We start from the raw sequence: 25,795 nt of genomic DNA, 5'->3' as shown, positions 1-25,795 counted from the left end.
ACATTCCCACAGTATCGACAGCACAACGAAGCATTGATCATGCAGTCACCTCTGTGCTATTGTGGTCTGTGTTTGTCACCATAAGCACAGTCATATTCTCCACAACTGGTGATAAAGGGGAGAGTGGAGAAGGTTATCTCAGATTACAAAGAGATCTTGATCAATTGGGTCAATGGGCTGACTTGTGGCAGATAGAGTTCAATCTGGATAAATGTGAGGCATTGCATTTTGGTGCAAAAAACAAAGGCAGGGCTTATAGAGTTAACAGTAGGGTCCAGGGTAGTGTTGTAGAACAGAGAGACTTAACGGCTCAGGTCCATAATTCTTTGGAAGTTGCATCACAGGTAGACAGAGTACTTAAGAAGGCATTTAGCACACTTTCCTTCATTGCTCAGAACTTTGAGATTGGGATGCCATGACATTGGTGAGACCCCTTCCAGAGTCGTGCGTCCAGTTCTAGTTGCCCTATACAGAAAGGATATTATTAAACTGGAGTAGGCCCAGAAAAGATTTGCCAGGATGTTGCTGGGAATGGAGGGTTTGAAATATAAAAATAGACTGGAAAGACTGGGACTTTTTTCACTGGAGCATAGAAGATTGAAGGGTGACTTCATTGAGATTTATGTAAAATTATGAGATCCATGGATAAGATGAATGACAAGGGTCTTTTCCCTTGGGTGGGGAGTTCAAAACCAGGAGTCACATTTCTAAGGTGTGAGGAAACACTTAAGAAGGACAGCATTTTCACACAGACAGTGGTTTGCGTGTGGAATGAACTTCAGAGGAAGTGATGGACGCAGGTACAGTTAAAGCATTTATAAGATTTTTAGATATGAATAGAAAAAGTTTGGAGGCATATGGGCCAATCACAGGCAGGTGAGACTAGTTTAGTTTGGGAATATGGTGGACTGGTTGGACCAAAGGGTTTGTTTCTGCACTGTGTGACTCTATGATCCTATAATATCCTTCAAACTGAATCTATCCAATAAAACATTGACAGCATATAAGACGTGTGTAAGAAAATGCATTTTGCCTAGTTTCTTGCTGTTAACAGGGACTAAATTATTCTCACTGCCTAAACCAAAATGGTAACAGATGAAGGGTCATTAGATCATTCGGAATATGACTGGTTCTCTCCCTGCAGCTTCTCAATCCAGCTTCTGCGCTGGGCCTCTTAGGGCCTGTTGATTTAATTTCAGTGACCAGCTCCTGACTCAGTGATAATAAAATGTGAGGCTGGATGAACACAGCAGGCAAAGCAGCATCTCAGGAGCACAAAAGCTGACGTTTCGGGCCTAGACCCTTCATCTGATGAAGGGTCTAGGCCCGAAACGTCAGCTTTTCTGCTCCTGAGATGCTGCTTGGCCTGCTGTGTTCATCCAGCCTCACATTTTATTATCTTGGAATTCTCCAGCATCTGCAGTTCCCATTATCTCAGCTCCTGACTCAGTGTTTATTTCAGGTCCTAGAGCCTTCAGTCAAGGGGAGGGCATAGTGTACATGTTCCTCAACAACCTCCCTTTTCTCACACACACACACACACACACACACACACACACACACACACACACACACACTACAATGCTGATGCTCCCTGGCATGAACGCTAACACACTGACACACACAGACACTCAATGCAAATAATTATACTCACTCTCTGACACACACACACACTATATGAATAAGTACAGTTTGACTCCCACACACAGTATGATAATTCTACACTCTCACTCTCTGACACACACAGACAATCATTTTAACAGTATCTATGTCTATTTTGAATGTGAAGCATTAAAGGGCCCTGAATGAAATATTATAGGAACAGATGTAATACAACCACGGCCCTTGCCTGCTGTCCTGTTCCATTAGAGTCTGGTGAACCTGTCTCCCTCTCCATGTATTTGGATCTGTGGGCCTCCCTACCCAACACACCTATATAAATCTGAATCTGCACAGCTCCAATAGGAAAGCAAATGGAATGTTTGGCTTTTTATCCAAAGGTAATAGAGTATAGAATTAGGGAGGTCTTGATTGTACAAGGCACTGATTTGACTAATCGGGAATTTTGTGTATAGTTTTGGTCCCCTCATTCTGAAACAGTCAGGAGAAGGTTCACTTGGCTGATCCTGGGACTGGAGGGATTTCCAATGAGAGGTTAGACAGGTTGGGCATGGACTCATTGGAGTTTAGAAGGATGAGAGTTGATCCCAGCGAAACACAAAATTCTTAAGGGAATTAACTGGGTTTAGGTAAAGTGTTGAAAACCTGAGAGCATAATTTCAGAGAAATTATGGCAGAGATGAGGAGGGGAGAGAATCTGTGGAATTCTTCACCACAGAGGGCTGTTGAGGATGGGTCATTAACTAAATTCATGGCCGAGAGGCAGATTTTTCATCAGGGAATCAATGTTTACGGGTTACAAGTGTGGAGTGGAGGATTATCAGATCAGCCATGATCAATGGCCCACTCCTGCTCCTATATCTTATGGTTTCAATCTGTGAAAACATAAAGTCTGACTAAAACCAAGAGGGGAAACGAGTGTGAGAAAAAGATTGCCAGAAATCTAAAAACAGATAGTAAGAGTTTCTACCAATATTTGAAGAGTAAAAGTTTACACTGTGTGTTGGCCCTATAGAAATACAGAATGGCTAAGGGAAAATAAGGAGATGCAGATGAATTGAACTGGTATTTTGTATTGGTCTTAATTGTGGAAGGTTTGAGTTATCCCCTGAAGCAGTGATACATCTGGGAGTGGGAAGGAGCACAGAGCTGAGGGAAATCAGAACCGTCAGGGAAGTGGTCCCAAGTAAATGGCTGGAGCTGCCCTGACAAATGCCCAATTTCTCATGGACTTCACTGCAGGGTCTACAAATAGCAAGTGAGATTATTGGTGCGGTTTTAAATTTCCAAACTCCTTGGGTTTTGGCATTGTTCCAATAGATTGGAGATTAGCGAATGTACCTTCTTTATTCAGAGACAGACAGTGAGACAGCACATGATAACGTGAGAGAGGGAGCAGAGAGAGTGAGAACGCACATGCGTGAGGGGGAGAGAGAGAGAGAGAGAGGAAAATAACAGGAAATGACAGGCCATAAACAAATCCAGCAATTGCTGGAAAAACTCAGCAAGTCAGGCAGCATCTTTAAGAGAGAAAACAGACTTAATGTTTTGGATTCAGTGAGCCTTCTTTAGAACTGATGGTAGCTAGAAAAAGGATGACTTTTATACAGAAGATAGGGTGGGGGGAAGAGTAGATGGTAGGTGGAGATAGAGTCTGAAGAGAGAGATAAAACAGTGGGACAAAGAAATGAGTGGTTAAAGGTCAGCCTAGGTGAATGTATAGCTGCTAATGGGGGCCATTAGTGACTGACAGTGGGTAGTGGGTAGTAGCAGCCCATGTGATGATAAGGCCTCATGTGTGAGGGTCGGGCTGTGGACATGGACTTAAAATTGTTCAATTCAATATTACATCCTGAAGGCTGCAGAATTCCCAAGCAGAAAATGAGGTGCTGTTCTTTGCTGCAGGAAGCCTCAGGAACAGCTCCTTTGACAGAGTGCTGGCTGACAAAATGGCGACACATTAGTTTTGGTAGCATTCCCAGTTGGGACAGTCAGGGATGAACTGAATTATTCTCAATGTTTCTCCTGACCATGTGTCAGGTTTACAACCAGTTCACTCACCTTCACTACAACGCTCTCTAACAAACACAGCAGCTTCTGTCCACCTGAAAGCACAGGGGGACAGCAAAAAAATGTGCCAGGCACAGGGATAACATGGTCCTTTATTGAGGACATGTAGAAGCATAGAGACATCATTGTCTGGTTGTGTTGGTGCTGTCGATAGGGATTTGAGGGAGAAGCTGCAGTCCCACCATTGAAGGTGACTCTGTTCGATGTGTGTTAGGAGATCTGCCAGGTGGGGTTGAAGAATTTGATCTTCCTTTCTTTCGCCCATTTTGCAAAGACGCCTTTCTCTGTAATGAACCGATGCCCCCCGTACTGTGCGTTCTCGTGTAGATAATACTCGGCACATTCCTCCTGCCCGCTGGGCTCATAGTAATGATATGGCACGTTCCTGTGCCCCTCGGTGCTGTTGACGGAAAAGACACCACGTCATTCTCTTAAAGAATGTTAGAGAGACCAACAATTCCTAAATGACTCTGAGAATCCTGGCTGCCTCACCATTGCAGCACAGGGAGATAGCAGCCCTGCCTGAATGAGCTGTGTTTCTGAAAGAAATATTAATCTATCTCCTCCGGGAGATTGAAACAATGGTGTAGCACTTTTTCTGCAGAACGACATGGAGTTTCCCCTGGCCAATACATATCCTCCGTTAACATCACAATAAACAGATGATGTAGTATTGCTGGGAATTTAATGAACTTGCCATGTTGTCTCCACACTGCGTAAGGACCTACAAATATTACTCTTTATTTGTTTTGTGGGATGTGGGTGCAACTGGTAAGGCCCGAATTTGTTGCCCAGCCCTAAATGCCCTTGAATAGTGAGGCTTGAGAGACCATTTCAGGGGGTAGACAAGAGTCAGCCACATTACCAAGGGTCGAGAGTCACATGTAGGCTAGACCCAATAAGGACGGCAGATTTCCTTCCCTAGTGGACATCAGTGAACTAGGCAGGTTTTTTTTAAGACAATCAATGATAGTTGTCATGGTCACCATCACTGAAATGGTTTATTTATTTCAGATTTCTTGTCCCCCGGATTAATAAACCGGTGAGAGTACCATTCCATCATCAACTACCCACATGAACTGTAACAGACTGTAATTCACTTTGGGATGGTCTGAGCACTTGAAAGGTGTTAAAGAAGTGCAAATTCTTTTCTTCTGACGTCTTCCCTTAGAATTTAGTCGCACTGTTTTCTCAATGAAACTGATGTGAAACTGGGATTTCTCCTCATGGTGCTAGAATGACAATCTGAAAACTCAAACCTGATACAGAGAATGTTAATAATAAACACTTCCCATTGTGTGACCTTCCTGGTGATACTGATGATGATGCTGTGCTCCATGTGAGTTTCTCTGTTCACTGTACTTTGGCTCATTCTACATTCAGCCTCCACATTAACACAACCAGTCAGTTACTTCATACCACCAGTGTCCAACCAACCAGCAACAACTTTCTCTTGTCTTTGACTGTCCACAAGTGATGCCTGGGCTTCACCACATTCTGAATCCTGGCTAATCCTTCCTACAACACTTCCAAATGACTCAAAAGGCAGTAGAGAATACTTAAGAGGGGAATCAGGAGAGGAAAAAGGGGACATGAGATGGCTTTGGCGAATAGTGTTAAGGAGAATACAGAGGGATTCTCCAAATGCCTTAAGGACAAAAGGGTAACAAGGGAGAGAATAGGGCCCCTTAAAGATCAGCAAGGCCACCTACATGTGGAAACGCAGAAGGTGGGGCAAGATACTAAATGTGTATTTTGCATCAGTGTTTACTGTGGAGAAGGATATGCAGGATGGAGAATGTGAGGAACTAAATAGCGATATCTTGAAAAATGTCCACATTACAGAGGAGGAGGTGCTGGATGGCTTAAAACTCTAAGGTGGATAAATCCCCGGATTCTGTTCAAATGTACCCAAGAACTGTCTGGGAAACTAGGGAAGTGATTGCTGGGCACCTAGCCGAGATATCGGTAGCCACAGGTAAGGTGCCAGAAGACTGGAGTTTGGCCAACGTGATGCCACTATTTAAGAAAGATGGTAAGGAAAAGCCAGGGAACTATAGACCAGTGAGCCTGACATCGGTGGTGAGCATGTTGTTGGAGAGAATCCTGAGGGACTGGATTTACATGTATTTGGAAAGGCAGGGACTGATTACGGGAAGTCAACATGGCTTTGTGCATGGGAAATCACTGTGCTAAATGGGACAGAGTTTTACACAGATCTCGCAACTCCAGACTGGGCATTCATGAGGCAGTGTGGGTCACCAGCAGCAGAACTGTATTCCAGCTCTATCTGTAACCTCATGACCCAGCATATCCCCAACACAACCACTACCATCAAGCCAGGGGGTCCACCTGGTTCAATGGGGGAGCAGCCAGGAACAGCACCAGGCATACCTGAGGATGAGATAGAACTGTCAAAGCTGGAGTTAGAGATAATGCAGGGTGGAGCTGGAGGAACACAGTGGGCAGGCAGCATCAGACAAGCAGGAAAGCTGACGTTTTGGGTTGGGACCCTCCTTCAGCTCTGTCTGTCTTTCATAGGTACTGCTCACTCTGCGACTCCCTTGTCTGCTCCACACTCCCATATAGCCTCACTACTCCCGGCACCTTTCCCTGCAACCGCAGGAGGTGCTACCCTGCCCCCTCGCCCTCATCCAAGGAAACAAACAAACCTTTCACGTCAGGCAGAGGGTCACCTGCACATCTGCCAATGTAGTCTACAGCATCCGCTGCTCCCAATGTAGCCTCCTCTATTTTGCCGAGACCAAGAGGAGGCTCGGAAACCATTTTGTAGAGCATCTGTGCTCTGTACGTGACAAACGACAACACCTTCCAGTCACCAACCACTTCAACCGCCCCTCCCAGTCCCTGGGTGACATGTCCGTCATGGGCCTCCTTCAGTGTCACAATAACACCACCCACAAGCTGGAGGAGCAGCACCTCATATTATGCCTTGGAAGCCTGCAGCCCAATAAACACTCCCAAGTCTCAATATGGACTTTACTAGTTTCAAAATCTCCCCACCCCCAGCCTCATCCCCTGACTAACCCTCCCTCTCACCCTCTTCTCCTTGACCTGACATAACCTGTCCATCTTCTCTCCCACCTATCTGCCCCACTCCCCTCACTGGCCAATCCCCACCATGGCCTACCTGCACTCACCTATCACCATCCTGCCTGCATTCCCCAGCCCTACCCCTCTTCTGCCTCTTTATTTCTGAGCTCCCTTCCCCCTCCCCCATTTCTGAAGAAGGGTCTTGACCCAAAATGTCAGTTTTCCTGCTCCTCTGATGCTGCCTGGCCCACTGTGCTCCTCCAGCTCCACATTGTGTTTTCCCTGAAGATGAGGCATCAATATAGTGAAGCCACCAAACAGGACTACCTGCACACCAAAACAGCATAAGTAACGAGTGACAGACAGAGCTAAGCGATCCCACAACCAACAGATCAGATCTAAGCTCTGCAACCTGCCACATCTAGTTGTGAATGGTGGTGGACAATTAAACAAATCACTGGAGAAGGAGGTTCCACAAATATCCCCATCCTCGATGATGGAAGCGCCCAGCACATCAGTGCTAAAGACAAGGCTGAAGCATTTGCACCAATCTTCAACCGGAAGTGCTGAGTGGATGATCCATCTCGGCGTCCTCCAGTGGTCCCCAGCATTACAGATACCGGTCTTTAGTCAATTTGATTCACTCCATGTGATATCAAGAAATGGATGGAGACACTGGATACTGCAAAGGCTACGGGCCCTGACAACACTGCGGCAATAGTACCGAAGACGTGTAATCCAGAACTTGCTGCTCCCTTAGCCGAGCTGTTCCAGTACAGTTACAGCACTTGAATCTACCCGACAATGTGGAAAATTGCCAAGTATGTCCTGTACACGCAAAGCAGGACAAATCCAACCCGGCTCATTACCACCCTGTCAGCCATCAATAAAATGATGGAAGATGTCATCACCAGGGTTATGAAGCAGCACCTGCTCAATGATGCCCAGTTTGGGTTCTGCCCGGGCCACTCAGCTCCTGACCTCATTACAGCCTTGATTCAAACATGGACATAAGAATTCCAGAGGTGAGGTGAGAGTGACAACCCTTGATATCAAGGCTGCATTCAACTGAGTGTGGCATCAAGGAACCTTAGCAAAACTGGAATCAGTGGGTATCTGGGGCAAACTCATCAATGGTTGGAGTCTTACCTGATACATAGGAAGATGGTCGTGGCTGTGGGAGGTCAGCCATCTCAGCTGCGGACATCTCTGCAGGATAGTGTTAGGGTAGTGTCCTAGGCCCAATCATCTTCAGCTGCTTCATCAATGACCTTCCCTCCACTATAATGTCAGAAGTGGGGATGTTCTCCGATTTATTGCACAATGTTCAGCACCATTCGTGACTCCTCAAATACTGAGGCAGCCCATGGTCAAAAGCAACAAGATCTGGACAATATCCAGGCTTGGGCTGACAAGTGGCAAGTGACATTCACGTCACACAAATGCCAGGCTATGAGCATCACCAGTAAAAGACAATCTCACCACCGTCATTTGACATTCAATGGTGTTACCATCACTGAATCCTCCACTATCAACATCCTGGGGGTTACTGTTGACCGGAAACTCAACTGGACTCACCACATTAACACAGTGGCTACAAGAGCAGGTCAGAAGCTGGGAATACTGTGGCAAGTAACTCATCTCCTGACTCCTCAAAGCCTGTCCACCATCTACAAGGCATAAGTCAGGAGTGTGATGGGATACTCCCCACTTGCCTGGATGAGTGCAGCCCCAACAACACTCAAGAAGCTTAACACCATCCAGGACAAAGGAGCCGCTTGATTGGCACCACATCCACAAGCATCCACTCCCTCCACCAACAATGCTCAGTACATACTGCTGCTACTATCTACAAGATGCGCTGCAGAAATTCACCAAAGGTCCCCAGACAGCACCTTCCAAACCCACGGCAACTTCCATCCAGAAGGACAAGGGCAGCAGATATATGGGAACACCACCTACATATTTCCCCTTCAAGTCACTCACCAACCTGACTTGGAAATATATCGCCGTTCCTTCACTGTCGCTGGGTTAGAATCCTGGAATTCCCTCCCTAAGGGCATTGTGGGTCAACCCACAGCAGGTGGACTGCAGCGGTTCAAGAAGGCAGCTCACCCCCACCTTCTCCAGGGCAACGAGGGATGGGCAAGAAATGGTGGCCAGCCAGCAACGCCCATATCCCACAAATAAATTAAAAAAACATGTCTCACTAATTTGGTTGAGTTTTTTGAAGATGTTCCGAAGGGGATTTATGCAGGCTCTGCAGTGGATGTGATTGTATGGACTTCAGTAAGGCCCTTGACAAGATTTCTCATGGTAGACTGATTAACAAGGTTAGATCACATGGAATACAGGGAGAACTAATCATTCAGATACAGAACTGGCTCGGAGGTAGGAGACAGAGGGTGGAGGTGGAGGGCAGCTTTTTAGTCTGAAGGTCTGTGACTAACGGTGTGCCACTAGGATTAGTGCTGGGTCCACTGCTTTTCCTCGTTTATATAAATGATGTGGATGTGAATATAGGAGGTTAGTAAGTTTGCAGATGACATGAAAAAGGTGGTGTAATGGACATTGACGAAGGGTACCTCAGAGTCCAACTGTATCTTGATCAGATGGGTCAATGGACCAAGGAGTGGCAGATGGAGTTTAATTTAAATAAATGAGAGGCACTGCATTTTGGAAAGGAACATCAGGGCAGGACTTATACACTTACTGGTTAGGTCCTGGGGGGTGTTACTGAATAAAGAGACCTTGGAGTGCTGGTTCATAGTTCCTTGAAAGTAGAGTTGCAGGTAAACAGGATAGTGAAGAAGGCAACCAGCCCAGTTCGTCCCCTCCCCCCACTGCACCACACAACCAGCCCAGCTCTTCCCCTCCACCTACTGCATCCCAAAACCAGTCCAACCTGTCTCTGCCTCCCTAACCTGTTCTTCCTCTCACCCATCCCTTCCTCCCACCCCAAGCCGCACCTCCATCTCCTACCTACTAACCTCATCCCACCTCCTTGACCTGTTCGTCTTCCCTGGACTGACCTATCCCCTCCCTACCTCCCCACCTATACTCTCTCCACCTATCTTCTTTTCTCTCCATCTTCGGTCCGCCTCCCCCTCTCTCCCTATTAAATCCAGAAACCTCACCCCATCCCCCTCTCTTATGAAGGGTCTAGGCCCGAAACGTCAGCTTTTGTGCTCCTGAGATGCTGCTGGGCCTGCTGTGTTCATCCAGCCTCACATTTTATTATCCTGGTATGCTTGCCTTTATTGGTCAGTGCATTGGATATAGGAGTTGGGAGGACATGTTGTAGCTGTACAGGACGTCGGTTAGGCCACTTTTGGAATACTGTATGTAATTCTGGTCCCCGTGCTACAGGATTGATGTTGTGAAATGTGAAAGGGTTCAGAAAAGATTTACAAGGATGTCGCCAGGTTTGGAGGATTTGAGCTATAGGGAGAGGCTGAATGGGCTGGGGCTATTTCCCTGGAGCATCAGAGGCTGAGGGGTGACCTTATAGAGGTTTATTAGGTCAGGAGGGTTATGGATAGGGTAAATAGACAACTTCTTTTCCTGCAGTGGAGGATTCCAAAAAGAGAGGGCAAAGGTTGAAGGTGAAGGGGAAAGAGTAGAACAGGACCTAAGGGGCAACATTTTCATGCAGAGGGTGGTGCGTGTATGGAGTGAGCTGCCAGAGGTAGTGGTGGAGGCTGGTTCAATTACATTTAAAAGGCACCTGGATGGGTATATGAATAGGAAGGGATTAGAGGGAAGTGGGCCAAACGCTGGCAAATGGGACTAGATTTATTTGGGAAATCTGGTCAGCATGGATGGTTTGGAGCGAAGGGTCTGTTTCTGTATGGTACATCTTCCTGCCTCTAAACAAAGAGGACCCGAAACTCTCTCCCCTTTCTGTGTGGGTTGTCTCTTCTCCCTTATCCATCCTCCCCCTGTCACCCACTCCTCCCTCTCTCCCCTCTGCCTTCCCTCCATTCTCCCTCTCACCCCCTCTGCCTTCCCTCTCCCCGATCTCTTTCCCCTGCCCTCCCCACCCACCTCCCCCCCTCTCTCTCTGTCCTCCTCCTCTCCCCTGCTCTAACTGCCTCCCACCCTTACCCCTGTGTATGGAGTCTCTCTCTCTCTCTCTCCCCCCTCTCACTCTCTTTCGGGTCTCTCCTACCACACCCCTCCACCCACCCCCGTGGGGTCTCTTTCTGTCTCTCTCCCTGCTGTGTGGGTATCCCATGGGGTAACTGTGCTGTGAACACATCCTGCCCAGAGTCCCTCCCTGATCTCTGCAATATTTCTCTGTCCAATCACTGCAGGAGAACCCAGTGAATGAGAGTGTGATGCCTTTCCTTGTTGATAAGCAAACTTCCTTTCTGGCCCATGTGTTAACAAACTCAACCACTGCCCCCAGGCTGGGGGTTGGTGTTGGTGACACAAACGGGGGGGGCCTGTGTGGAGTCTTGGTGGTGTTGGGGGTGGGGGGGTGCAGGGGCGTGTCTGATGTTTTGGGGTGGGAGAGCCGGTCCCGTACCTGCAGAAAGACGCGTTAATCATCCCAAAGACGTGAATGGATCGACAAGCTTCCATCGCCACGATAAACGTAAACCAACCTGTACTGAGGTAGGAGCCCGACAGCACCCTGGGGGGGGGGGGGGGGCAGAGAGGTGGGGGGGAAAGAGAGGGGTTTGGAGGAGAGGGTGCAAAAGTGGGGGGGGGGGGAGGGAGAGAGTTTGGGCGGGATGGGTGGGAGGAGGCAGGAAAGAAGAGAGTCGGGGGGAAAGGGAGAAAGTTTGGGGGGGAAGGGAGAGAGTGGGGAGAGGGGGTAGAGAGCGGAGATGGAGAGATTTGAGGGGAAATGGGCAAGGAGGAGGGTGGAAAGTGGGAGATGGGGGAATGGAGGGAAGAGAGGTGGAGAGAGGGAGAGGAGATTGGGGGGGGCGGGAAGAGAGGTAGAGGAGATGGGGGGGAGGGGTGGGGAAGAAAGAGTTAGCAACAATGCCTTTCACGTAGTATGGGAAAACCCTCCTGGGAAATGCCAGCCCAGTCCAAGACACTTGTATTCCTCACCTGTCCTTCCCAGTCTCCTTTTTAAAAGCCATGTCACAATATCTCATCTGTTCCTCTGTCACAGTGTAGAGTTTGGCCGATGGGAAGCGGTTCTGAACAGTTCTCAGCATGTTATAGACCATCCCCTTGCCATCACGCCTCATGTTCCTGTGAGGACCCCAGAAAATGTAGATGGAGTTGTTGAGGTGGGATCTGAAGGTGTTCTGCCGGAGGAGCCATGGTGTGCTGGTGTGAGACACCACTCTCACGGTCGTTACGCTGCCCACATCTGCCTCATAGCCCTCCGTCGGAGCATTGTTCATTCTCCAGACACATTCCGAGCTGTCAATGTCAGGGCCCAGGCCCTTCCCCAGCATCTGGCCAGAGCTGGACACAATGCTGCACTGGTCACAGCTCAGAGTCAATGGCTACAGGAAGGAACAAAACACACTCAGTCCCTGCCAACAGGCACAACAGTGCCCTCCCAGCCCCTGCGCTGACCCCCACCCCACACACCTGCACATCACTACCCCCGCCAGAGCGCATGCACACACACACACACATACACACACACACACACACACACACACACTCAGTCCCTGACAAGTGTCCTTCCCCACCCCCACAGCTCCTCACCACGCACATCCCACCAAGACACCCCCACTCATACACACTCACACAAACCCCACCCCATCTCAGACACACAAATACACAGACACACACAACCACACATACCCCGCACCACCCCACCACCACCATACACACAAACAAAACCATATTACCTCCAATCTCAGTGTCCAGCTTCACTAGGCATGTGGGCAGTGAGGGTACACCAGCTATTCTACCAGGGGGTGCAGCATTCCCAACATGATAGCAAGGGGGGGGGGGGGGGGCGCCATGCCATCAGAGGGTCAGCACTGAAGGGGCCCCGCACTGTCGGAGGGTCAGTGCTGAGGGAGCGCCGCACTGTTGGAGGGTCAGTGCTGAGGGAGTGGGCACTGTCGGAAGGTCAGTGCTGAGGGAGCGCCACACTGTCAGATGGTCAGTGCTGAGGGAGTGGGCACTTTCAGAGGGTCAGTGGTGAGGGAGTGGGCACTGTCGGAGGGTCAGTGCTGAGGGAGTGCCGCACTGTCGAAGGGTCAGTGCTGAAGGAGTGCCGCACTGTCGAAGGGTCATTACTGAGGGAGCGCCGCACTGTCGGAGGGTCAGTGCTGAGGGAGCGCCGCACTGTCGAAAGGTCAGTGCTGAGGGAGTGGGCACTGTTGGACGGTCAGTGCTGAGGGAGTGCCGCACTGTCGAAGGGTCAGTACTGAGGGAGTGCCGCACTGTCGGAGGGTCAGTGCTGAAGGAGTGCCGCACTGTCGGAGGGTCAGTGCTGAGGGAGTGCCCCACTGTTGGAGGGTCAGTGCTGGGGGAGTGCCCCACTGTTGGAGGGTCAGTGCTGGGGGAGTGCCCCACTGTTGGAGGGTCAGTGCTGAGGGAGTGCCCCACTGTTGGAGGGTCAGTGCTGGGGGAGTGCCGCACTGTCGGAGGGTCACTGTTGAGGGAGCGCTGCACTGTCGGACGGTCAGTGCTGAGGGGGTCCCGCACTGTCGAAGGGTCAGTACTGAGGGAGCGCTGCACTGTTGGAGGGTCAGCGCTGGGGGAGCGCCGCACTATCGGAGGGTCAGTGCTGAGGGAGTGCTGCACTGTCGGAGGGTCAGTGCTGAGGGAGCGCCGCACTGTCGGAGGGTGATTGCCGCACTGTCGGAGGGTCAGCGCCGAGGGAGCGCCGCACTGTCGGAGGGTCAGCGCCGAGGGAGCACTGCGCCGGAGGGGTGGACCCAGTCACCTTGATGGAATGTGCCGTTGCCACTTTGGAGTATATGTTAGGTCCCATGGCTTAATTTTTACAAGGACAGACATTATCCTGTCTGACATTTAATTCCTCAACCGAGATCACAAGATAGACTAATTGATTATTACTGATTTGCAGTTTGTGGGGATTTGCTACTGCATTCCGTTTGTTACAGGAAAGACCTGCATTTCAGCTGTACTGCAGTGGCTTCAGTAGGCTGAAGAACACCACAAGGATGTGCGTGGTACTCTCGGAATGCAAGTCTCCAATGTGCAGTGTAAATATGAATAGTTGACAGAAATATTGTGATGTTTGCGGATTTCCCGTCGTACTTACCTGTTGCTCTCTGAGGCTAACGTAACCGTGCAACACCTTAGCATCCTGTGCATAAACACCAATCAGATGGTTCTGTCTGCTGCCCAGCTCCCCAGCCAAAGGGGACAGTATTATGGGATAAGGAGACTGATGGATATAGTGCACCACGGCAATTATAAAGGTTAATCCTCCAATCAGAGCCACTGCCACCAGGATGTTGAGCTGGATACAAAGATAAATGAAATAAAGGTCAGACTGGGCTGTCTCAGGCTGGTGGTCACTTTGGAAAGAACACAGCACTAACTCACCAGAAAACCAGCCAGGAACATCACCAGTGGAGCGGCAAAACCGAGGGAATGCCTTGGAGTTAGAGGGGCCAGAGGGGGTGACAGAGATAGGGAGGGGGTGTAGGGGCCAGAGGGGGTGACAGAGATAGGGAGGGGGTGTAGGGGCCAAAAGGGGTGACAGAGATAGGGAGTGGGTGTAGGGGCCAGAGGGGGTGACAGAGATAGGGAGGGTGTGTAGGGGCCAGAGGGGGTGACAGAGATGGGGAGGGGGTGTAGGGGCCGGAGGGGGTGACAGAGATAGGGAGGGGTGTAGAGGCCAGAGGGGGTGACAGAGATAGGGAGGGGGTGACAGAGATAGGGAGGGGGTGTAGGGGCTGGAGAGGGTGACAGAGATAGGGAGGGGGTGACAGAGGTAGGGAGGGGGTGACAGAGATAGGGAGGGGGTGACAGAGATAGGGAGGGGGTGTAGGGGCTGGAGAGGGTGACAGAGGTAGAGAGGGGGTGACAGAGGTAGGGAGGGGGTGTAGGGGACAGAGGGGGTGACAGAGATAGGGTGGGGGTGTAGGGGACGGAGGGGTTGACGGGGCCGGAGGGGGTGACAGAGAGAGGGAGGGTGAAGTGGGAGAAGGAGATGTGAGACGGATGTGAACTGTAGACTGCAGGTTTGGCTGGAACAGTGTTAGTGCCGGGATGATGATTACTGTGAGGTGGTGGATGTGAATGTTTGCTCTGCTCCCTTGTTAGATTCACACAGACACATGTTCCATTCTGATAAAATACCTTCACATTTACTGCACTCCGTCTGTTTACCAACAGACTGGGGGACAGGGCACGGGGGGACAGGGCACGGGGGGACAGGGCACGGGGGGGACAGGGCACGGGGGGGACAGGGCACGGGGGGACAGGGCACGGGGGGACAGGGCACGGGGGGTGGTGGTGCAACAAAGGGCACATGGTAAGGAGGGTGGGATTGGGACACTGAGGGGCACGGGAAAAGGGGGTTAAGACCATAAGACATAGGAGTGGAAGTAAGGCCATTCGGCCCATCAAGTCCACTCCGCCATTTAATCATGGCTGATGGGCATTTCAACATCACTTAGCCCTTAATTCCTTGCGAGATCACAAATTTATCGACCTCTGCCTTGAAGACATTTAACGTCCCAGCCTCCACTGCACTCTGCGGCAATGAATTCCACAAGCCCAGCACTCTCTGGCTGAAGAAATGTCGTCTCATTTCAGTTTTAAATTTACCCCCTCTAATTTTAAGGCTGTGCCCACGGGTCCTAGTCTCCCTGCCTAATGGAAACAACTTCCTAGCGTCCACCCCTTCTAAGCCATGCATTATCTTGTAAGTTTCTATTAGATCTCCCCTCAACCTTCTAAGCTCTAATGAGTACAATCCCAGGATCCTTAGCCGTTCATCATACATTAAACCTACCATTCCAGGGATCATCCGTGTGAATCTCCGCTGGACACGCTCCAGCGCTAGTATGTCCTTCCTGAGGTGTGGGGCCCAAAATTGGACACAGTATTCTATATGGGGCCTAACTAGAGCCTTATAAAGTCTCAGAAGCACATCACTGCTTTTATATTCCAACCCTCATGAGATAAACAACAACATTACATTCGCTTTCTTAATCACGGACTCTACCTGCAAGTTAACTTTTACAGAATCCTGGACCAACACTCCCAGATCCCTTTGCACTTCTGATTTATGAATTTTCTCACCATTTAGAAAATAGTCCATGCCTGTATTCTTTTTCCCAAAGTGCATAACCTCTCATTTACTCATATTGAATTTCATCAGCCATTTCCTGGACCACTCTCCTAAACTGTCTAAATCTTTCTGCAGCTTCCCTACCTCCTCAGTACTACCTGCCTGTCCACCTATCTTCGTATCATTGGCAAACTTCACCAGAATGCCCCCAGTCCCTTCATCCAGATCACTAATATATAAGGTGAACAGCTGCGGCCCTAACACTGAACCCTGCGGGACACCACTTGTCACCAGTTGCCGTTCCGAAAAACAGCCTTTTATCCCAACTCTCTGCCTTCTGTCAGACAGCCAATCCTCAATCCAAGCCTGTAGCTCACCTCGAACACCATAGGCCCTCACTTTACTCAGCAGCCTCCCGTGAGGGACCTTATCAAAGGCCTTTTGGAAGTCTAAATAAATAACATCCACTGGGTTTCCCTGGTCTAACCTACTTGTTACGTCTTCAAAGAATTCTCACAGTTTGTCAGGCACGACCTCCCATTACTAAATCCATGCTGACTTGTTCTCGTCCGACTCTGCACTTCTCGGAATTTAGAAATCTCATCCTTAACAATGGATTCTAGAATTTTACCAACAACCAACGTTAGGCTAATCGGCCTATAATTTTCCATCTTTTGTTTTGATCCTTTCTTAAACAAGGGGATTGCAACAGCAATTTTCCAATCATGGAAAGATTCTTGGTAGTGTGGATGTGCAGAGGGATCTTGGTGTCCATGTACACAGATCCCTGAAAGTTGCCACCCAGGTTGATAGTGCTGTTAAGAAGGCTTACAGTGTTTTAGGTTTTATTTGGGGAGGGATTGAGTTCCGGAGCCGTGATGTCATGCTGCAACTGTACAAAACGCTAGTGCGGCCTCATTTGGAATATTGTATGCAGTTCTGGTCGCCCCATTACAGGAAGGATGTGGAAGCATTGGAAGAGGTGCAGAGGAGACTTACCAGGATGTTGCCTGGTCTGGAGGGCAGGCCCTATGAAGAAAGGCTGAGGGACTTGGGTCTGTTCTCATTCGAGAGAGGGAGGCTAAGAGGGAATTTAACAGAGACATACAAGATGATCAGAGGATTAGATAGGGTGTACAGTGAGAGTCTTTTTCTGAGGATGATGACTTCAGCTTGTACAAGGGGGCATAGCTACAGATTGAGGGGTGATAGATTTAAGACAGGTGTCAGAGGCAGGTTCTTTACTCAGATAGTGGTAAGGGTGTGGAACGCCCTGCCTGCCAATGTAATTAACTCAGCCACATTAGGGGCATTTAAACAGTCCTTGGATAAGCATATGGATAATGATGGGATAGTGTAGGGGGAGGGGCTTAGATTAGTTCACAGGTCGGCGCAACATCGAGGGCCGAAGGGCCTGTTCTGCACTGTATTGTTCTATGTTCTATGTTCTATGTTCTGTCTGGGACTTTCCCTGACTCCAGTGACTTTTGAAAGATCACGACCAAAGCCTCCGCTATTTCCTCAGCCACCTCCCTCAGAACTCTAGGATGTGGCCCATCTGGGCCAGGAGATTTATCAATTTTTAGACCTTTCAGCTTTTCCAGCACTTTCTCTTTTGTAATGTCTACCGTACTCAACTCTGCCCCCTGACTCTCTTTAATTGTTGGAATATTACTCATGTCTTCCACTGTGAAGACTGACACAAAGTACTTATTAAGTTCTTCAGCTATTTCCTTATCTCCCATCACTAGCCTTCCAGCGTCAATTTGGAGCGGCCCAATGTCTACTTTTGCCTCTCATTTGTTTCTTATGTATTGAAAGAAGCTTTTACTATCATTTCTAATATTACTAGCTAGCCTACCTTCATATATGATCCTCTCCTTCCTTATTTCTCTCTTTGTTATCCTCTGTTTGTTTTTGTAGCCTTCCCAATCTTCTGATTTCCCAGTGCTCTTGGCCACTTTATAGGCTGTCCCTTTTTCTTTGTTATATTTCCTGACTTCCTTTGTCAGCCATGGCTGCCTGATCCCCCCCTGCACCACGGATAATCTTTCTTTTCTTTGGGATGAACCTCTTTACTGTGTCCTCAATTACACCCAGAAACTCCTGCCATCGTTGCTCTACTGTCTTCCCCACTAGGCTCTGCTTCCAGTCGATTTTCGTCAATTCCTCTCTCATGCCCCTGTAATTACCTTTATTTAACTGTAACACCATTACATCCGATTTTGCCTTCTCTCTTTCCAGCTGCAGACTGAACTCTCCCATATTATGATCGCTGCCTCCTAAGTGTTCCCTTACTTTAAGATCTTTTATAAAGTCAGGCTCATTACATAGCACTAAATCCAGAATAGCCTGCTCTCTTGTGGGCTCCATCACAAGCTTTTCCAAAAAGCCATCCTGCAAACATTCCATGAATTCCCTTTCTTTGGATCCACCAGCAACATTATTCACCCAATCCACCTGCATACTGAAGTCCCCCATGATCACCGTCACCTTGCCTTTCTGACATGCCCTATCTATTTCTCGGTGCATCTTGTTCCCCTGGTCCTGATCACTGTTAGGAGGTCTGCACATAACTCCCATTATAGTTTTTTTGCCTTTGTGGTTCCTCAATTCCACCCACACAGACTCCACATCATCTGACCCTATGTCATTCAGTGCCGTAGATTTAATTTCATTCCTAACTAACAAGGCAACCCCACCACCTCTGCCCACCTCCCTGTCTTTTCGATAAGTTGTGAATCCTTGGATGTTTAACTGCCAGTCCTGAGCTCCCTGCAACCATGTCTCTGTGATACCTAAATCACATCGGGATTGGGACACTGAGGGGCACGGGGACAGGGGTTGGGATTGGGACACCGAGGAGCATGGGGGCAGGGGTTGGGATTGGGACACTGAGGGGCCGGGGGGGGGGGGGGATTGGGACACTGAGGGACACCGAGGGGCCGGTGGGGGGGGATTGGGACACTGAGGGACACCGAGGGGCCGGGGGGTGGGATTGGGACACTGAGGAGCACGGGGCCGGGGGGTGGGATTGGGACACTGAGGGGCACGGGGCCAGGGGGGTGGGATTGGGACACTGAGGGGCACGGGGCATGGGGGTGATTGGGACACCGAGGGGCAAGGGGCCGGGGGGTGGGATTGGGACACTGAGGGGCACGGGGCATGGGGGTGATTGGGACACCGAGGGGCACGGGGCCGGGGGGTGGGATTGGGACACTGAGGGGCACGGGGCATGGGGGTGATTGGGACACCGAGGGGCACGGGGTCAGGGGCGTGGGATTGGGACACCGAGGGGCACGGGGCCAGGGGCGTGGGATTGGGACACTGAGGGACACGGGGCCAGGGGCGTGGGATTGGGACACTGAGGGACACGGGGCCAGGCAGCTGAATAGAAATCTGCATCAAACAGAAGGAGCTGTTAATCTTGTCACTGGACAGGACGGTGAGTCGCTGATTGAAGATTATTGGGTAGCGTTTGCCTCCTTCGCTCTCACCCCGATTACAAAAAGCAGGAAAGAAAAGATGTGTTTACCTTCTTTTGTGCATACACCATGGTCAGTCCACGAGGGTCACCGCGTGTGGAGAGAGATGGGGAGAAGGGAATGGAGCAGTGAGGCTCTCTCACCGACACAGTCAGCCATCGAAGACAGCCAAAGGCACCATTCCAGCAGTGAGAGTAGCTCTGGCTGTATCTGTGTCTCTCTCCCCTTCCTCCACACCCCTCCCCACACCATCACATGACAGACAGAGGCCAGTTACATTGGATTGCCTCTGTCTGGGGGCTGTGCAACCTGAGAAAGGAGCTGGTTCCCTGTGCTGCCTGACTGGGTGTTCATGCTGTATATAGCAGGTTGTACTGATCTTAAAGGGACCCTACCGCCTCCCAGTCTCCATGGCTGGGTTCGATTTTACAGCCGCAGTCTCTGCTATAACGAACTCTGTCTCAGCTGGGGCTGTATCTGGGAAATTGTTAATCATTACAGTCAGCTTCTCTTAATATAAACCAACACAGCTTGACAGCACTAATTATAGAAACCAAAATGCAAATGGGATTGAGTGGGGAGGGGAGTTTGAAAGGACAGACTCAGTGGCTCTGGAAAGAGCGCTTTGGAAACCCCCCCGAGGCGAAAGGTACTCTATATTTTCCAGGGTACTTTCTCATCACATTTACTTTTAAAAAGTATTTTGGGGTCTGTCACCTCCCCATCTTCTATGGTCGGCTGTGACACTGCTCTTGATACAACGAGACAGGGTTAATGACTTCTGACTGAAGGGGCCCCAGGTAGCAGCAACGATAACGAGACTGATATTTTTCATTTTTGAATTCAAATTCCACCATCTGCCAAAGCAGGATTCAAATCTGGGTGTCCAGAAAAATCACCTACTTTCTGAATTAAGAGCTTAGCAATAATACCACTAGGCCATCGCCTCCCTATCCTAAGATTGAATTTTACTTTCATTTTGAGGGATAGTGAAATGGTTAAGTCGGTTATGAGGACATGAAAGCAGAGAAGCTAAAATGAATTAGCAAACTAGATTAGAAGATAGGTCAGTACAGATGTGGTGCCAGGCAATTAAAGGGGAATATTTCAGAACACACAATAAATACATTGCAGTGAGAAAGAAAAGTTCCAAAGGATGGTTTCACTCTGTGTATTAACTAGAAACATTAAAGATAGTATCAAACTGAAAGAAATAAAACACATAATTGTGTAAAGACAACAGGCAGGTCAGAACATTGGACGGAAAATAAAAACAGCAAAAAATGACCCAAACATTAATAATGATGGAAAACTATCATGAGAGAAAGCGAGCCATAAATCTAAAACAAATTCCATAAACATTTCAAAGAGAAAAGTTAACAAAATGGAGTATTTGTACTGCAGAAAGGGAGGCTAGAGAATTCAGAATGGGAAATAAGAGGATGGCTGATGAATTAAACAGGTATCGTGCAAATATCTTCACTTCTGGAGGTCACCTAGGGACAGGTAATAAATGCTGACCTAACCTAGCGATTCCCACATCCTACAAGCTAAAGAAAAAACTATAGGGATTCCCAGAGAGAAACAAAACGTTGGGAAATGGATGAGTTGGAGGAACTCAGGGAAATCACAATCACCAGGGAAGTGGTACTGAGTAAATTGTTGTAGCTGGCCCTCACAAGGGCCCTGACTGTAATGGACTTCATTCTAGGGTCTCACAGAGCAGCTAGTGAGATCACTTCTGACTTTAATTTTTATGGATTTGGGGAAGATCCTATTAAATTGCAAGATTGTGAATGTATCTAAATTATTCAAAAGACAGAGGGAACCAGAAAGCAGGGAATTACAGGACGGTTAGCTTACCATTAGTCGCAGGGGAAATATTAAAGGCTATTATTAATGGTGCTATGTAAATTCACTTCAATACATTCAAGGTAATCAGGTAGAGTTAACGTGATTTTGTGAAAGTGAAATGAGGTTTGACCAGTCCGTTAGAGTCTTTTTTGTAGAAGTAACACGCGCGGTGGGATTAAAAACAAAGCTCATTGGGAGGGCTGGTATAGACAAGATGAGCAGAAAGGCCTCCTCCTAGGCTAAAACCAGGCTCTGATTCTGTGATTGTACAGAGCAGCTTGACCCAGAGCCCTGGTCTGTTTAGTAATCCTCCTTCCTTTACAAAAACCGAAATCTGGGAAGCATCTGGGAAGAAAAAAGTCCAAGTTAACGTAAGTCTCTGGAGGCAAAACGTTAGCTCGGGACATTTTTTTCTTCACAGATGCCGCCAGATCTGCTGAGCATTTCCAGCAACTTCTGTTTTTGTCCCTCCTCCCACTGGAAAAGCGCATTCCCCATGTCCCGGGGCCCATGTGCAAATGCACATTCACCGTGTCCCCGGGACCGTGTGTAAATGCACGTTCACCGTGTCACTGGGCCTGTGTGTAAAACACAGTCCCCATGTCCCCAGGCCCGTGTGCAAATGCACGTTCACCGTGTCCCTGGCCCGCGTGTAAAAACAGTCACCGTGTCCCCGGCCCGCGTGTAAAAACACAGTCGCTGTGTCCCCAGTCACACGTGTAAAAACCGTCCCCGGGCCCGCGTGTAAAACAGTCCCTGTGTCCGCGTGTAAAAACACATTCCCCGTGCCTGCGTGTAAAAACACAGCCCCCGTGTCCCCAGGCCCACGTGTAAAAACACAGTCCCCGTGTCCCCGGGCCCGCATGTAAAAACACAGTCCCCATGTCCACGTGTAAAAACACAGTCCCCGTGTCCCCGGGCCCACGTGTAAAAACACAGTCCCTGTGTCCCCAGGCCCGCGTGTAAAAACACAGTCCCCGGGTCCCCGGGCCCGCGTGTAAAAACACAGTCCCCGTGTCCCCGGCCCGCATGTAAAAACACAGTCCCCGTGCCCCCGGGCCCGTGTGTAAAAACACAGTTGCTGTGTCCCCAGGCCCACGTGTAAAAACAGTCCCAGTGTCCTCATGTAAAAACACAGTCCCTGTGTCTCCGGCCCGCGTGTAAAAACACAGTTGCTGTGTCCCCGTGTCCCCGCGCCCACGTGTAAAAACAGTCCGCATGTAAAAACACAGTCCCCGTGTCCCCGGGCCCGCGTGTAAAAACACAGTCCCCGGGCCCGCGTGTAAAAACAGACCCCGTGTCCGCGTGTAAAAACACAGTCCCCATGTCCCCGGCCCGCGTGTAAAAACACAGTTGCTGTGTCCCTATGCCCGCGTGTAAAAACAGTCCCCGTGTCCGCGTGTAAAAACACTGTCCCCGTGTCCCCGGACCCGCGTGTAAAAACACAGTCCCCATGTCCCCAGGCCCGCGTGTAAAAACACAGCCCCCATGTCCACGTGTAAAAACACAGTCCCCGTGTCCCCGGGCCAACGTGTAAAAACACAGTCCCCGTGTCCCCGGGCCCGCGTGTAAAAACACAGTCCCCGTGTCCCGTGTAAAAACACAGTCCCCGTGCCCCGTGTAAAAACACAGTCCCCGTGCCCCGTGTAAAAACACAGTCCCCGTGCCCCCAGGCCCACGTGTAAAAACACAGTCCCCGTGCCCCTGGGCCCGCGTGTAAAAACGCAGTCCCCGTGTCCCGTGTAAAAACATAGTCCCCGTGCCCATGTGTAAAAACACAGTCCCCGTGTCCCGTGTAAAAACACAGTCCCCGTGTCCCGTGTAAAAACATAGTCCCCGTGCCCATGTGTAAAAACACAGTCCCCGTGTCCCCGGGCCAACGTGTAAAAACAGTCCCCATGTCCCGTGTAAAAACACAGTCCCCGTGCCCCCAGGCCCGCGTGTAAAAACACAGTCTCCACCCCCCCAGGGAATGGCCCGGGGGGGTGGGGGATCTTCAGCCTAGATCTCTTACGGGTGCGCACCTGCAATTGCTCCCCTGAGGCGCGGCCCCGACAGGAGCGCGTGCGCGGGCAGTTCCCGTCCCGTCCTGTCCCGGAGACTGAAGCGGGTCTGGGTGCCGAGGGTTTCACTCCGTGCGTTACTCTGCTGAAAGCCTGTCTCAGTAACTGTGTGTCTGCGTGCTGCAGATGCTGCGCTCCGCTCTCTGGTTGGTATGACAGCTTCTTGCAGATCCTCACATTTACTTACCTCGTCCACAGGCCATGGGAACGAGATTCTACAGCTTGAAATAGTTTTCATTAAGTGAGATTTCTGGACGGATGGTGCTCGTTTGGGGAAGTCATTTACTTTTGGAATACCTGTTAACCAAGTTGTATAGAACCCCACAATGTAAATGTGGATTGTACATTTAAGAGTGGAGCTCGCAGAGGTGTACTAAAGGGGAATGTGGTGAATTATAATGTCAGTGCATGTTTAGGAATAGGGTGAACAATTATTCAGTACCATTGCATTAGCCAGGTGTGAGATGTGCTTTGCTCTCCCTATCTCCGGAACCTTCCATGATCTTCTGCCTCTCTCTAATTCCATTGCCCTTCTGTCACTGGCCATGGATTTTAGCTGCAGAAGCTCTGAACTCTGGCTTCACCTCATCATCTCTCTACCTCTCTTTCTTCCTTTGAGTTCACCTTAAACATTTATCCTTTTATTTTTATCTGGCTCAATGCCATGCCATGTCATGCTGCTGTAAGATGTCTTGGGATGTTTGGCTCTAATGATTTTGCATGTATATAAGTTGTTTTATTTTTTATGTAATAACTGGTATTTGGCAGGAGTGAGGATGAAGGGAAAATGATTAGAATAGGATTGTCAGGTTCCTGTCTGCAACCTTTATCTCTTGCACAGTTACTTTATTGGAAGGATTCTATCAAATGAGCCAATCTCCAAAGGTGAAACGTGAAACTCATTATTTCCACTTCATCTTTTACAGAATTTGAGCCCCTTAAAGAATCTGGGTGACCCAAGGTTGAAGAACTACCAGCTGTTGCTATGGAAATGACTGAAGACACTCACAGTGACATTGAGTCAGATCGTGGCCTTGAGGTAGGAGTGTGCTGTGTCCCAGCCTCAGTCTGTTGTTGTAGCCTCTGGTCACGTACCCGAATACAGAGAGAATATCACGAGGTATATTGACACACTGACACGGCAGGATGTGAATGTCATTTTGAAGTAGAATTTTAATTTTAGCTGAAATCATTTCAGAGTCAATGCAGTTAATGAGTTCTCCTTCCAGCTTTCTGTGTTCAGGCTGTGCTGGGACCTGCAGGTGAAGAGCTTGCATTTAACTAGCACCTCCATATGCGCTGCAACACCTCTTAAAATGTTCACCGCAGGAATTCTGAGAAATGCAGCAGTCACTTTATGCACAGCAAGATCCCACAGGCTGTACAGTTAAGTCATTTCATGACTTATTTGTTGGAATATGTGAGGGTGAATATAGACTTGAGAATGTCTCCACAGCACTGCTTGCCCCCCCCCCCGCCCTTTTACAAAACAAAGTGCCCCTGTTTCTTTTTGAATGTTACCACAGGACCCTTAATAACCTCACATCTGGAACACAACATTGATATTGCACTAATCACTCATAGTGTGTGTGTGTGTGTGTGTGTGTGTGTGTGTGTGTGTGCGCGCGCGCGCGCGCGCCCTGTGGTGAAGCTTGAACCCATGATCTGGCTGAGATGAGAGTTTTACTGACCCCAGATGGGAAATACAGCCTGGGAAGGCCTTTTTATCCTTATCTCCCGGTAGAGAGCTAAGACCAGGCCTCTGGGATGTTCATGATGGTGCTTCCTGCGACTGGGATTAAAGGCTAGAGAATGCCCTGCTGGGTAGCTGTGTAGTTGCTGTATTATGTGGGTACCAAGAAAGGGTCAGATTGTGTTTCTTTTACAGTTTAGGAAGGGTAAGGGCCGGAGGTGATAGCAAGGAGGGACAATGCTGATTTGTATCGCAGTCTGTATTTGCTCTGTGATTCTGTTTAAGTGAGCTGTGTGATTAAAGTATGAAGGTGTGACAATATTGTTTGTCTCTTTAACAAAAGATTTGGAGGAGAGGAGTTTAAATAATTACATGGGATTAAAGCTTTCACTATTTGTGGTTAATGTTAAACTTGTGATGTTAATTCAGTTTTTCTCATGTTGAGATTTAAGTTTGAGGTGGGGGGGGTGGGCAGATCAGACCCTGGTTTTTGAGGGCCTCTGGATTTCATGAAGAGCCTGATTTAGTGAAATTTCTCCAGCATTTATATCCAGAGGATCATTAGCTGCCATTTTCATCACCTCCAGCAAGATGGATACAGATCCTCCTCCCCTCTCTTGTCAGACCTCTGGAAGGACCATTCCCTCCAGGACATCCCAATTCACACCTCCTTCACTCCCAACATGTCCCTACAGCCTCATGGCAGAATCCCCTGCAATCACAGGAGGTGTAATACCAGCCTATCTTCCCTTCT

General features: G+C 49.2%; 1 protein-coding gene across 4 annotated transcripts; it reads right to left on the bottom strand.

The window, feature by feature from the left end:
- Positions 1 to 3,764: 3,764 nt before the first annotated feature.
- LOC125447419 (alpha-N-acetylgalactosaminide alpha-2,6-sialyltransferase 3-like) lies at positions 3,765 to 23,417 on the bottom strand. Of its 4 annotated transcripts, none has more exons than XM_059640062.1 (5): positions 23,310 to 23,417; positions 13,964 to 14,164; positions 11,812 to 12,218; positions 11,276 to 11,383; positions 3,765 to 4,090 (listed from the first exon to the last, which is right to left on the bottom strand). In XM_059640062.1, exons 3-5 carry the CDS (start codon positions 12,165 to 12,167, stop codon positions 3,901 to 3,903), a joined length of 654 nt encoding a protein of 217 aa, XP_059496045.1. In that variant the 5' UTR covers positions 12,168 to 12,218; positions 13,964 to 14,164; positions 23,310 to 23,417; the 3' UTR covers positions 3,765 to 3,900. The 4 variants fall into 4 exon arrangements, with proteins under 4 accessions (XP_059496045.1, XP_059496043.1, XP_059496042.1 ...); XM_059640060.1 differs by lacking the exon at positions 23,310 to 23,417 and adding an exon at positions 19,482 to 19,802 and having other exon boundaries at positions 11,276 to 11,359; XM_059640059.1 differs by lacking the exon at positions 23,310 to 23,417 and adding an exon at positions 19,482 to 19,799.
- Positions 23,418 to 25,795: the final 2,378 nt, after the last annotated feature.

This window comes from Stegostoma tigrinum, chromosome 35, assembly GCF_030684315.1.
Source record: "Stegostoma tigrinum isolate sSteTig4 chromosome 35, sSteTig4.hap1, whole genome shotgun sequence".
Taxonomy (NCBI): domain Eukaryota; kingdom Metazoa; phylum Chordata; class Chondrichthyes; order Orectolobiformes; family Stegostomatidae; genus Stegostoma; species Stegostoma tigrinum.
The sequence above is the reverse complement of the archived record's forward strand: the minus strand, read 5'-3'. Positions and strand labels throughout refer to the sequence as shown.

Coding starts and splice junctions, on each gene's coding strand:
- LOC125447419 (XM_059640059.1), bottom strand. CDS start 19,502: ATGGTGTATGCACAAAAGAAG. Junction 12,219..13,963: donor TTAGCCTCAGAGAGCAACAG/GTAAGTACGACG, acceptor TCCTTCCTGTAG/CCATTGACTCTGAGCTGTGA. Junction 11,384..11,811: donor AAGGAGACTGGGAAGGACAG/GTGAGGAATACA, acceptor CCCCCCCCCCAG/GGTGCTGTCGGGCTCCTACC.